We start from the raw sequence: 14,309 nt of genomic DNA, 5'->3' as shown, positions 1-14,309 counted from the left end.
CAAAATCGTATTAATATTCGCCACTTATCGATTACGGCGATTAGTCGCGTTTCGTCATGATCACGCATTTTTGTGTGAGACGTACACTCACCATCACCGTCAAGCGCGCACATGTGAGCCCACAATAACAATAACGGCGGAAGACAGCGGTGTTTAGTTAAATGATGCGGAGTAGCACGTTCCTAACAGAGGTTCAACGTCTGTCACCATAAGCCGGAGCACGAAGAAAGCCGAAGAAAGCGCAGCGAGGACACAACGCCGGCTACAGCTGTATATAGTGCCGCCACATGCATTAGGTGAAGTGTGGAGCGTTGGTTGTTGCCATAGTAACTGGATTTTTGCTTGTATCAAAGGAATGAACTCCGATCTTTATTTACGGACTCCACAGCAAGATAGGAAACATTACAACAGCAAAGTCTCCTCCAGCAGATATTGAAAGAATTCCACTCAGCCGAGAATCCGCGATACGTTTAGTCATCGTGCTCCCTACGACCAAACTAAGCGCTGGAAGAACGTAAGGCAGCTTGATTTGCACAGACACACATTTAAATGTGGAATTGTCCGGTTTGTTTGTCATGTTTTTTCTACTGCTGTTCTACAGTCTGAGTGAAAACATGCACTAGTGTGGGACATATTCAGTCACAGGTTAATTTGCACAGACACATTTTTAACTTTAATAATCACTGATGTGACTTTTCTGAACTTATTTGTCCTGTTTAATTTGAATGCTGACATGCACTGCTCTGTGACCTATATACCTTATAAGATAAGAACATGTGAAGGACAAAGTTACTTTAAACGTTTGCTTCATTATTACTTTGAAGCAGTTTGTGCATCTGTTATCAATACATATTTCCATGGCTGGTTTGTGCCTAATCACTACTCACCAGCCTGTTAGAATGAAGGAGTTCACTTGACCTAATGATTTGTCAGTATCAATTCAGAACAATGTGGCGATTTAGAGTCAAAAACATGTCAGTGCAATTGTCATCAATTAATCGTCAAATTAATCGTTATCGGCTAAATGCCACAATTAATCGTGATTAATTTTTTTGCCAATATCGCCCAACCCTAGTGTAATGTGTCTGCAGTGTTGTTGACAAAGTGGTCCAGCTCTGCAGGAGTAATATTTAAGTTGGTACCCCCATCAGTACTTGGGACTGTGGGGAGTACTGGTAGGATTGCTGTCCTAAACTGCTTTACGGCGTCTTCAGACAGACATCTGCTGTAGTAGACCTTTTCCTCAGATGCTGGTAGGTCTGAAAGAGAGAAGTCAAAGGTTATTAATGAGTGATCTGAAAGAACAGGATTTTGAGACCACACTAGCAGGTTCTCAGCTTCCAGGCCGTAGGTGAGAACCAGGTCGAGGGTGTGACTGTGGCAGTGTGTGGGTTCATTTACTAACTGAGAGAACCCAACTGAATCCAAGAGTGAGTTGAAGGCAATCTTCAGACTGTCGGAGTCGACGTCCATATGAATGTTAAAGTCACCCACTATAATGACTTTATCTGTGCTAAGCACTAAACTTGATAAGAAGTCTGAAAACTCCAGCAGGAACTCTGAATAAGCAGCAGCAGGTGGACGATACACTACGACAAGTAAAACAAATTCTGACTTCTTCCAGCTTCCGTGAGACAGGCTGAGAGTGAGACTCTCAAAAGAAGTATGAGTAGACTTAGGTTTAGGATTCATCTGAAGACTGGAGCGGTAGATTGCTGCCACTCCTCCTCCACGACCTGTAACTCTAGGAACATGACAGTTAATATAACAAGACGGAGTTGATTCATTTAAAGCAACATATTCTTCACCCTGTAACCAAGTCTCAGTGAGACAAAGTATATCAGTGTGATGATCAATAATTAGATCATTAACTAAGAGCGACTTAGAGTGTAGGGATCGTATGTTAAACAATCCACACCTGAGTGTTCTGTTACCTTGTTCTATGTGTTTGTGTGTGTTAGTGTGTATTTTTATGAGGTTATTATGATTAATATATCTTAACTTGTGTGCTTGATGAACTGTGGGAGGACGTGTGACCGTCACCACTTCAATAACATTATTAAGCTTAGTGTTTCTATGTGTATTTGTGTTTAATGTGTTTCTAACTGAGGGCGGCAGTCCTCCAGAAGCAGCAGAGAGGTGTGTAGGACAGCGACTCTGCCTCCTGGCCTCGACCCTGGGTTGTCAGGTTGGTCTAATAAACTTGGCTATGTTGCTAGAAATCAGAGCTGCACCACCCTGGGTGGGATGGATGCCGTCTCTCCTAATAAGGCCAGGTTTCCCCCAGAAAGTTTCCCAGTTATCTATAAAGGCCACGTTGTTTTCTGGACACCACCATGACAGCCAGCGACGGAGCGAGGACATGCGGCTAAACATGTCATCACTGGCCAGATTCGGGAGGGGACCAGAGAACGCTACGGAGTCCGACATGGTTTTAGCTAAATTACACACCGACTCAATATTAACTTTAGTGACCTCTGACTGGCGAAGCCGGGTGTCATTAACACCGACGTGAATTATAATCCTACTGTATTTATGCTTATCTCTCGCCAGCAGCTTCAGGCTACCCTCTATGTCGCCCGCTCTGGCCCCCGGGATGCACTTAACTATAGCCGCTGGTGTCGGCTTTACATGCCGCAGAACAGAGTCGCCAATAACCAGGGTCGGCTTCTCAGCGGGTGTGTTGCCGAGTGGGGAAAAACGGTTCGATATATCAAGCGGCTGGTGGTGAACCACGGGCCTTTGTTTCGGGCTACGCTTCCTTCGAACCGCCACCCAACCTCTCTGACTTCCCGGCTGCTCAGGGGCTGCCGGGGTGCGGCTAACATCAGCTAAGGCAGGCTGGTCCGCACAGACTAACTGCTGCTGGCTAGCTGCTGCGGCTACAGGTCTATTATCTAACATGCGGAGCCGACCCTCTAACTCGCTTAGCCTCGCCTCCAAGACTGTGAATAAGCTACACTTTGTGCACACCTCACGCTCACTAAAGGAGGCAGAGGAGTAGCTGAACATGTCACACACCGTGCAGTGAGCAGGAGAGGGAGATGCAGAGCGAGTGGAAGAAGCCATGCTAAGCGCTAATGCTAACCGCTAAGTTACGGTAAGCTTCGCTACAGTGGTAAACGAGAAGGGAACCCAGAAACTGGTGCACTTAACTCTAACACTAAGGTGCTTGTGTATTATCACAATAAAAGCAAACACAATATGTCTAATGCAGAAAGTCCGTAGCACCAACAGCGCACACCAAGTGAACAAACAGGACAGTGTCGAAAAATGCTGCTGCTAGAGTTCTGAGTAACACCAGGAAAATGGACCACATCACACCGGTCCTCAAATCACTGCACTGGCTTCCTGTGAGTCAAAGGATCCATTTCAACACTTTACTCCTGGTCTACAAAGCACTGAATGGTCTTGGACCAACATACATCCTGGACTTATTGGTTCCCTATGAACCATCTAGACCCCTGAGATCATCAGGGACAGGCCTACTGTGTGGACCCAGGGTCAGAACCAAACAGAGTGAAGCAGGATTCAGTTATTCTGCCCCTCACCTGTGGAACAGCCTTCCTGAACACCTGAGGTCTGCTCAGACAGTCACTCTATTTAAGTCAGGCCTGAAAACTCATTTGTTTACTGCAACGTTCTCCTAATTTCTTGACTGCACTCTGCTCATTTAATCATCCTGATTTTATTTGTTGTTTTTATGATTTTATTCTTTTTATGATTTTAATTTCCTTCTTAATTTAATGTTTTAAAATGTTTTTATTCTGTGATTTCATCCTATGTAAAGCACTCTGAATTGCCTTGTGTATGAATGGTGCTATATAAATAAAGCTTGCCTTGCCTTGCCTTGCCTTACGAGACACGGGGTGCGAGAGGACAGAGCGCACATCAAAGCTTCCTTTTGCACACTTTGACAGTTGTGTGAGGAAAGCGCTGGTACGTCTGCACTGTAAGATGAGGGGAGATCACTACACATACACGGGGATCTGCTCGTACAGGTGATGGCTGTATGCATGTATTTTGAATACTGTCTGTTTTCTATGTAAGCATATCATTGATGTTGATTTAATAAACAAAGAACTACAAAAGTAGTAGCGTTTTAATATCTCACTCATTCATAGTTTGGAAGTTTCTCCTCTCTGTCCTCTTTGTTTAGGGAACTCTTAAGCCTCTAAAAAAGTCCTCCTCTCTACTCCTAACAGTTCCTCTTTTCCTCTTTTTAGGGCTTGTAAATCATTCATTTAGGCTTAAATATAAGAGTAAATTCTTAGAAACATCATAATTCTAAGAATGTTGTTAGAATTTCACTCCTAATGGAAACAAATACTCTGCCTCTGTCACTGTCCAATCAATGCTGCTTATATATTAGAAACGTATTCTCATGTTGTTCTGTCAACCAATCACACCTCATAAAACCATGTGTCACCCTTAGCAACAGGCTCAAACCCGCCTCCTCATTAAGATCAAACCTTTAGTCTGCTCCTTCCTCAGAGTCACTCTGAGAATGTTCTTAAATCACTTTTAAGCTAGGGTCCTTACTAAGATAAGAGTGGATTCTAAGAATATTTGTGAATATGGCCCCTGGTGGCTAAAGCTACCTTACATTGGCACATTAGTAGAATATGCTACCGCTAGCTAGCCTGTCGCTAACCTTGGTACAGATCCAGCCTCTTTACACTATAACAGTTTGATATAGCACAACATACATGTCATATTCACCTCTTGCAGGTTGCACAGAAGTTTATATCCAGGGCCAAAGTAGTCAACCTCCACCATAAGCTCAAAGGCTCCCCACACCACCATGCTCTGTCTTAGCTCTCAGGTTGCATCTGTATGTAGTGATGTGTCGGTCGCAAACATTTCGTTCAATATGAACACATTTTTTATATGACTCAGCAGTATGTCAGAGTCATGTCAGTGAGTGATTCGTTCCACACAGCAGGCGGCTATAAGCTCAGTCGGGGGCAGGCACAGATTTTAACCATCCTTTAAATTTATGAAGTGTATTCATCGTTATACTGGGCTACACTTGTAAAAAGAAAATAAGAACAGGATAAAACATACGGACCAAGGACACACTGTCATTACAATGAAATGAAATAAGAAAAACCAAAGAAATCAAATGGTCGAACAACAAAACAATACGACTTCAAAGGAGCTAAAAGAAAGAAAAAATAATACGATTATTAAGTAACAGCCAGGGTGAAAAGGCAGGTCTTCAGTTTGCTTTTAAAACGTCCACACTAGCTGCACCCCTCAGGGCCTCAGGCAGGCTCTTCTGCAGACGAGGGCCACAGACAGAAGAAGAGGACTCACCCTGTGGTCTTGTCTTTACTTTTGGAATAGTTAAAAGGCCAAAACCAGACAAATGAGGGGTCTAGAGGGTTCATAGGTTAAAAGTAGATCTGATCAATAAGATGGCCTAAGACCATGTAGAGATCTATAAACTAGTGAAAGGATCTTCTGTTTGTGTGTCTGTGCAGCTCATGTTGGTCTTTGTTGTCTCTCAGTCCCCCAGGTGGAGGTGGACTCAGGGGTGGAGTCTGTCCAGCTGCCATTTAAAACCACAGCTGACCTGCCTGAAGACACTAAAGTGGAGTGGAGGGACAGAGACAGGACAGTCCACGTGTATAAGAACGGCTCTGACCGACCTGCAGACCAGGACCAGGTTTACAGAAACAGAACAAAGATGAATGAAGACCTGCTGAGAACTGGAGACCTCAGTCTGACCCTGAGACACCCCACAGATGGAGACAACTACACCTACACCTGCACCGTCTACAACAAGGAGGGAGACATCCTGATGAAGAAAGAAGTGGAGCTCAAAGTCAGAGGTCAGTGTGTGTGTGTGTGTGTGTGTGTGCGTGTGTGTGTCTGTGTGTGTCTGTGTGTCTGTGTGTGCGTGTGTGTGTCTGTCTCTCTGTGTGTCTGTGTGTGTCTGCGTGTGTGTGTGTGTGTGTGTCTGTGTCTCTCTGTGTGTCTGTGTGTGTCTCTGTGTGTGTGTCTGTGTGTGTCTGTGTCTGTGTGTCAGTGTGTGTCTGTGTGTGTGTGGGACAGCTGTTCTATCTCCTGATGGTTCTCGTCCACCTCCATCTTGTCCACTCTTTGCATTCCGAGCACAGGTGTCGCACGTTCATGGACTGTGTGCTTGCAGCTGAGACTCTGACCTCACCTGGCAACAAGTCATGCTGTTTTCTGATTGGTCGATATGTCTCTAATTCCAGACAGCTGTATGAGCTCACAGTAGTCTGCCTGTTACTCATTTACAGGATGTTTATAGGAATTTCTATGTGGTGAAGCATGAGGACTTGTTGAAATGTGTGTGTCTCACGCTCAATGTCCTGCAGCCACACCACTTAAGTTAAGAGGAATCCAAGAGGCAACGTTATGCTAAAAACATGGTGATTTACACTGGCCTGCAGGTGTCACTAATACTGCGGGGTGAAAATACGATATATAACACCTTTAATCCAAAAATATTGGTCTTTGTCTCTCAGTCCCCCAGGTGGAGGTGGACTCAGGGGTGGAGTCTGTCCAGCTGCCATTTAAAACCACAGCTGACCTGCCTGAAGACACTAAAGTGAAGTGGAGGGGCAGAGACAACAGGACAGTCCACCTGTATGAGAACGGCTCTGACCGACCTGCAGACCAGAACCAGGTTTACAGAAACAGAACAAAGATGAATGAAGACCTGCTGAGAACTGGAGACCTCAGTCTGACCCTGAGACACCCCACAGATGGAGACAGTGGAAAATACTGGTGTGATGTTTACAGTGGAGGAGTTCTGCTGAGAGAAAAAACAGTGCAGCTCACAGTCAAAGGTCTGTCTGTCTGTCTGTCTCTGTCTCTGTCTGTCTGTCTCTGTCTTACTGTCTTCTGTCTCCTCCACAGACAGAGTCCAGGTCCAGGATCAAACAGAGGACATCAGGACCAGAAGCAGCTCCATTGATCCGACTCCTCTGATGGCTGATCAATCAGTTTGATCAGTTTGTTGATGGATCTTTGATCATTGACTCTGATCAGAGAGAACATGAGCTGAAGGATGTGATGGATGAAGAGAGGCGGAGCCTCACGCTGTGATGTCACAGAGTGATGGACATGTGTGCAGCTTGCTCGCTGCTTCTTTTTTTTAAGCAGCAAAGTTTTTTTTTAATCTTTAATTATAACATTTACAATTTACACATATGAACAAATAAAATAAACAACACATAAAAAGACGTCCCTCTGTCTCCTGAGTGTCCTCCACTGTGTCCACTTCCTGTTGCTTCATGTGGACTTCACACAGACTCCGAGCCCGGTCTGGACTCGGTCGTTTTGAACTGATCACAGACCTGCGACATGTGCTGCCAGCAGCCAATGAAAAAGAGAGGGCGGGACACAGGAGACAGACAGAAGAGGACAGGAAGTAGCAGGAGGATAAAAAACAACTGGACACAAAGACGTTTCTTCTTTTTGATGGTTGGTTCCCAGCAGATAGCTGCTCAGACAGCAGCAGCTGACTGTCCTCCTGCTGAGGAGTGTCAGTCCCACCTGAACTGTGTCTAAAATGTCACTGGTGCTTCTCATCCACCAGTTAAGCTGGCACATTTTAACCTTCTAGATAATAAAGCACTGACTGTTAAACAGTTAAAACCCACAACATGCTCACTTGACAATCTGCCTACACATTTTCTTAAAAACTTTTTTAACTGCATATCGTCAGATGTGTTGCAGATAGTTAACAGCTCTCTTCAGTCAGGACAGTTTCCCCAGGCCCTGAAAACTGCAGTAATCAAACCTCTGCTCATAAAATCAAACCTGGATGCTTCAGCAATAAATAACTACAGGCCAATATCTAACCTTCCTTTTCTGGGAAAGGTCATTGAAAAGGCTGTTTTTCAACAAATTCATGCATTTTTGGTGCAAAACAATCTTTTTAAAGTCTGGATTTGGAGCACACCACAGCACTGAGACTGCACTTATTAAGGTCTTAAATGACATACATCAGAATAATGATGCATCCAAAGTCTCCGTCTTAGTGCTGCTGGACCTTAGTGCTGCATTAGACACAGTTGATCACAGCATGCTGCTCGACAGGCTGGAGCAGTGGGTGGGATTTACTGGCACTGTGTTAAACTGGTTCAAATCTTACTTACATGATAGGGACTACTTTGTGTCAACTGGTAACTATGAGTCTGACCGAACTAAGATCACATGCGGGGTTCCTCAAGGGTCCATTCTTGGACCACTTCTGTTCAACATCTACATGCTGCCCCTATAGCTCAGATCATAGAACAGCACAACATCTCCTACCACACCTATGCAGACGACACACAGCTTTATATTTCAGTGTCATCACATGACTACAGTCCCTTACACTCACTAAGTAAGTGTACTCAACAAATCAATGAGTGGATGAGCCAGAACGTTCTCCAGCTCAATGCTGACAAAACAGAGATGATTGTTTTTGGCCCCAAAAATGAAAGAGCTAAGATCAGACCATGTCACTGAAGGTCACAAACCAAGCCAGAACTCTCTCAGACCTGAACTTTAACACCCATGTAAAAGCCATTACTAAGTCTGCCTATTACCACCTGAAAAACATTGCTAGGATCAAGATCTGTCCAAACAAGATACAGGAAAACTTATTCATGCATTTATTTTCAGTAGGCTAGATTATTGTAACGGCGTCCTCACAGGTCTTAGCAAAAAATCCGTCAGGCAGTTGCAGCTGGTCCAAAATGCTGCTGCTAGAGTTCTGAGTAACACCAGGAAAATGGACCACATCACACCGGTCCTCAAATCACTGCACTGGCTTCCTGTGAGTCAAAGGATCCATTTCAAAACTTTCCTCCTGGTCTACAAAGCACTGAATGGACTTATTGGTTCCCTATGAACCATCCAGACGCCTGAGATCATCAGGGACAGGCCTGCTGTGTGGACCCAGGGTCAGAACCACACAGAGTGAAGCAGGATTCAGTTACTCTGCCCCTCACCTGTGGAACAGCCTTCCTGAACACCTGAGGTCTGCTCAGACAGTCACTTCATTTAGGTCAGGCCTGAAAACTCATTTGTTTACTGCAGCGTTCTCCTAATTTCTTGACTGCACTCTGCTCATTTAATCATCCTGATTTTATTTGATGTTTTTATGATTTTAATTTCCTTCTTAATTTAATGTTTTAAAATGTTTTTATTCTGTGATTTCATCTTATGTAAAGCACTCTGAATTGCCTTGTGTATGAATGGTGCTATATAAATAAAGCTTGCCCTGCCTTGCTGAAGACAGTCTGTTAGTGTGTCCTCCTGGTCTGTCCAGAGTCTTTCAGACTGTCAAAGTCCTGCAGTGTGTCCCCTGGTTCAGCAGGACCTGCAGGGTGAATGGGGTCAGGAAGTGTTGCACACACTCAGCCTCAGAGAGCAGCAGTGCAGCAGTGAGAGGGCTCCTCTTTGTGTCTCTTCTTTGTCTTTGATGGGACGTCTTGCTCCTCCTGGTGGAGGACAACATGGAGAAACATGAATGTCCAACCTGCCATTGACTCCCTGCAGGAGCTGTTAGCAGCTTCACCATCAGCTCTCTGTTTATTTAAAGATCATTGAAGACAAACTGTCTCTATGGACACACAGTCCTGCGGAAGGGGACACACTGCACAGTGAGCTGATGCTGATGGTAGAAACTCTGAGTGACCCTGAATGCAGCTCAGCTGATGAGGAGGTAAGTGAAGGCACCACTATTGTACCAGGATCAAAGCTAATGATCAGTGAGGTCATCAATACATGTGACAGTGATGATCTGCACTGATCAGTGGATTGTTGTGTCACATGTTCATTATTGTGTGAAACCAGGAAGCAAACGATGAAAACAAAACAATCCTGAGGAAATATTCAGGCTTTTATTGTGAAAATCTCAGACAGCATCATTCACTGCAGTGTGTCCAAAAATCCAGCAGAGGGCGCCCACTGAGCACACATGGCCTCTGCTGCACTTTAAACACACACATTTAAAGTCCACGTGAAGCAAACAGAGCTGGATTTTAACCAGAAACCTTCTCACTGTGAGGACACATCTGACCTCTGACCTGGAAGCCCTTTTACACTTTGATCTGTTTAACCCTTAATATGATCTGACTGCTGCTTCACAGTGTGTGTGTCTGTGTGTGTGTGTTTCCTGATAAAGGTGTGTCTCAGACTGGTTTGTGTGCGTTCCAGGTGAGATAACAGGTTTCAGGTGAATTTCCTCATCAGAGCGACTCTGAGTGAGTGAGGACACTGTGGACTCTGGGAGGACACTATTTGGACAATCTAACAACTCTGTGAGGACACTATGACGTCTCTGTGAGGATCTGGATCCTGGTGAAGGTAACAGGTGTGGACAGAGAGGAGTAAAGGTGGAGCAGACATGTTGTGTGAGTGAATGAAAGACGTCTGCAGTTTGAGCTCCATCTGCTGACAGAGCTCTGATTGAACTGTCCTCTGAAGACTGTCAGTGTCTGTCTGTCCTCTGAAGACTGTCAGTGTCTGTCTGTCCGAAGACTGTCGGTGTCTGTCTGTCCTCTGAATGTCCTCTGAAGACTGTCAGTGTCTGTCCTCTGAAGACTGTCAGTGTCTGTCTGTCCTCTGAAGACTGTCAGTGTCTGTCCTCTGAAGACTGTCAGTGTCTGTCTGTCCTCTGAAGACTGTCGGTGTCTGTCAGTGTCTGTCTGTCCTCTGAAGACTGTCAGTGTCTGTCCTCTGAAGACTGTCGGTGTCTGTCAGTGTCTGTCTGTCCTCTGAAGACTGTCAGTGTCTGTTTGTTCTCTGAAGTCTGTCAGTGTCTGTCTGTCCTCTGAAGTCTGTCAGTGTCTGTCTGTCTTCTGAGGTCTCTGTCAGTGTCTGTCTGTCCTCTGAAGACTGTCAGTGTCTGTCCTCTGAAGTCTGTCAGTGTCTGTCTGTCCTCTGAAGACTGTCAGTGTCTGTCTGTCCTCTGAAGTCTCAGTGTCTGTCTGTCCTCTGAGGTCTCTGTCAGTGTATGTCTGTCCTCTGAAGACTGTCAGTGTCTCTGTCCTCTGAAGACTGTCAGTGTCTGTCCTCTGAAGTCTCTGTCAGTGTCTGTCTGTCCTTTGAAGTCTCTCAGTGTCTGTCTGTCTCCACATCAGCTCACTGTTTGCTGTCCCTGCAGTCACATGTTGGACTTTAGTCCTCTGTGTCCTGAGGGTCCAGCTGAACCTTTAACAGTGTCTCTGCTGCTTTGAAGCGTCTCTGAGCAGCTCTCAGATTTCCTGTCCTTCATCTCTGGATGACGTTGACACTGTGCAGAGCTCTGATTGGTCCCTTCAGGTCCCTCATAGTGTCTCTGCTGTGCTTTCAGGTTGTGTGGGTCCTCCTGTGCTGTGATTGGACGGAGCTCGGCCTGATCCTTCCTGTATGTGGAGCTGACGGTCAGGTTGGGTCGGAGCTGCTGAAGATGAAGGTGTTGGTGCTGTGTGTGATCCTCCTGCAGGGTAAGAGGAGCTTCCTCAGCCTCACGGCTTCTTCCTGTCTCAGTCTGGTCAGGACCTCTTCATGTGGACCACACGGGCCTCACTTTACATTCTCTGTTCAAGCTGAATATTCAGACTGGGAGGACTGGAGTGGACTCAGTCCCAGTCCTTCAGCGGCTCTGGCCTCAGTCAGTCCCTGTTAGCACAGACCTTCATGTCCTGATGCTCACTCAGACTGCAGGCTTTGCTGAGTGTGGCTGTAAATGTGACTCTTGGACCTCGTTTGGACCATGAGCAGATTAAAGTTTATTTCCTGATGATAATCTGTCCTGCTTCTGATGTCTGTGTCCTTCATGCTGTCTGTGCTCACATGGCAGAAATGTTTCTGTTGTGATTCTAACATAATGAGCAGCACAGTCTGAATGTTTGTGTCCTGCTCCGTGGACTCTTTCAGTTCTGTTCATCAGCTTCTGTCGTATGTCTGATTTATTTCGCTTCTACTTCCTGTTTTATTTTGAAGGTTCTTTCCTCCTTGTGTATCCTTGTCTGCTTTACTTCCTGGTTTTGTCCCTCCTGGTTGATTACCTGCCCCGCCCTGAGTGTGTTCACCTGTGTCAGTCCTTGCAGGTCCACCTGGGCTCTGTCCACCTGGGCTCTGTCCACCTGGACTCTGTCGACTCTGTCCACCTGTCCACCTGGACTCTGTCGACTCTGTCCACCTGTCCACCTGGGCTCTGTCCACCTGTCCACCTGGGCTCTGTCCACCTGTCGACCTGGACTCGGTCCACCTGGGCACTGTCCACCTGGGCTCTGTCCACCTGTCCACCTGGACTCTGTCGACTCTGTCCACCTGTCCACCTGGGCTCTGTCCACCTGTCCACCTGGACTCTGTCCACCTGTCCACCTGGACATTCATTATTTACATACTTTTATGTTTATTTTCTGCTGGTTTGAAGGTCACTCAGTCAGCCCCTGCTAGCTCCTGATTTGTTAATTTAGTCATGTGACAAGAAAAATCAGGAAGTTCAGGTGTGTTGGCCTCTACTGATGTCGGCACATGAAAGCTGCAGTGACAGCGCTGATGAAGCTACCCGTCTCCATCTAACCTGTATCGACGATACAAACCCATGATGTGAGCTCATATGGGCAAGAGAAGAAGAAGAGTAAAGAGTCATGTAAGCAGGAAACGAGCAGGCGTCAGGGTTCAGCACTACATCAGGATGTAAAGCACTCGTCGTGTCTTGCATCGCACACTGCAGTTCATCCACGTGTTCAAGTAAAGATCAGAGCTGAGCTGCACTTTAAACAATCTGTCTGTCTCACCTGAGGGCAGACCAGTAAGGACACATGAGGTCAGCTGCTCAGATGGACCGTCTCTCTGTCTCTGTGTCCTCACAGGGTCCCAGCATGTCTCAGCTGTGGAGCTGTATGAGGGGGACTCTGTCCTGCTGCCCTGTGACTTTTACACTTTTGACCTGGACGACCCCACAGTGGTGTGGAGCCGTGAAGACCTCCGTCCTTCAACCGTCCACCAGCGTCAGCATCAAGGAGACGAGCTGACGGAGCAGAACCAGGCTTACAGGGGACGAACGTCCATGATCGCTGACGCTCTGGATTCTGGAGACCTGACCCTGAACCTGACCAACCTCCAACTGTCTGACAGCGGCAGCTACACCTGCACCGTCAGAGACCCAAGGATGGGACAGAGGAGAGTGGGAGACGTACAGCTGCAGGTCAAAGGTCAGCAACACACCACAACACCTGCTGTAGATCCAGGTCAGAGGTCAGAGGTCATGCTGTTCTTTGTGTTCCTCCACAGAAAGATTTCCAACCTGGGCCATAGTTCTGCTCAGTCTGCTGGTCCTCCTGGTCCTGGCTGTCTCTGGAGGTCTCTTGTTTCATTTCCGGCACTATTTCATGTCAGGTGAGTCCCTTTAATCCTACACTACCCATAATGCAGCATGTATGGAGGCTCCTGGACTGCCGAGGGGACAGACGTCTTCCAGAAGCTGAAGGCTTCAGGTTTAGTTGCAGCTGGCTCAGACTCAGTCATCAGACCTTCAGACAGCGGGACAGCGGTGTGAGCTGTCTGACTGCTCTGTCTCTGGCTGATGACTGACTGATATTTTACTGATGTCTCATTACGTCCATGAATCAGGGACAGGATGTCTCGGTTCACATCATTGTCCACACACATCAGGACATGTACAGCTCATGATGGTCTTTGTTGTCTCTCAGTCTACAAGGTGGAGGTGGCCTCTGGGGTGACGTCTGCCCAGCTGCCCTGCAAAACCACAGCTCACCTGCCTGTAGACACTAAAGTGGAGTGGACAGACAAAGACAAATGGACAGTCCACGTGTATGAGAACGGCTCTGACCGACCTGAAGACCAGCACGAGTTTTACAGTAACAGAACAAAGATGAATGAAGACCTGCTGAGAACTGGAGACCTCAGTCTGACCCTGAAATACCCCACAGACGAAGACACCAACACCTACACCTGCACCGTCTACAGCAAGAAGGGAGACATCCTGATGAAGAAACAAGTGATACTTGATGTCAGAGGGGATCAGAGGTCAGTGCTGTAGGACAGGACTCAAACACTGTGAGGACAGGGTCTCAGATGAGTAAAGATGTCTGGAATGGACAGACCTGACCTGTGGACGGAGTCTTCAATCAGGACTGCATCAGATCTGCTGACATGTGACCTGTGACAGGCGGCTGTGTGACTGTGGACGCACACAGGGGGTCTGGTCCACAGACTGCTGCAGGGCGCCATCAAGTGACGAAGCTGGGCAGCAGGAATCCAGCATTCATTCCTGTGTGTGTGTTTACAGAGGCTTTTATTGTGAAAGGCACAGAGGACATCAG

General features: G+C 46.6%; 1 protein-coding gene across 1 annotated transcript in view; it reads left to right on the top strand.

The window, feature by feature from the left end:
• Positions 1 to 10,343: 10,343 nt before the first annotated feature.
• The window catches only part of LOC114444920 (myelin-oligodendrocyte glycoprotein-like), a 4,176-nt gene continuing 210 nt past the window's right edge, over positions 10,344 to 14,309 (top strand). The window contains exons 1-5 of the mRNA XM_028419819.1: positions 10,344 to 10,385; positions 11,327 to 11,459; positions 12,837 to 13,178; positions 13,258 to 13,362; positions 13,677 to 14,309. The exon at positions 13,677 to 14,309 is cut by the window's right edge and continues 210 nt beyond it. Coding sequence (XP_028275620.1) covers positions 11,423 to 11,459; positions 12,837 to 13,178; positions 13,258 to 13,362; positions 13,677 to 14,026 — 834 coding nt within the window. The 5' untranslated portion in view covers positions 10,344 to 10,385; positions 11,327 to 11,422 and the 3' untranslated portion in view covers positions 14,027 to 14,309. The remainder of the gene's footprint in view (positions 10,386 to 11,326; positions 11,460 to 12,836; positions 13,179 to 13,257; positions 13,363 to 13,676) is intronic.

Source organism: Parambassis ranga, chromosome 13 (assembly GCF_900634625.1).
Source record: "Parambassis ranga chromosome 13, fParRan2.1, whole genome shotgun sequence".
Taxonomy (NCBI): Eukaryota; Metazoa; Chordata; class Actinopteri; family Ambassidae; genus Parambassis; species Parambassis ranga.
The sequence above is the reverse complement of the archived record's forward strand: the minus strand, read 5'-3'. Positions and strand labels throughout refer to the sequence as shown.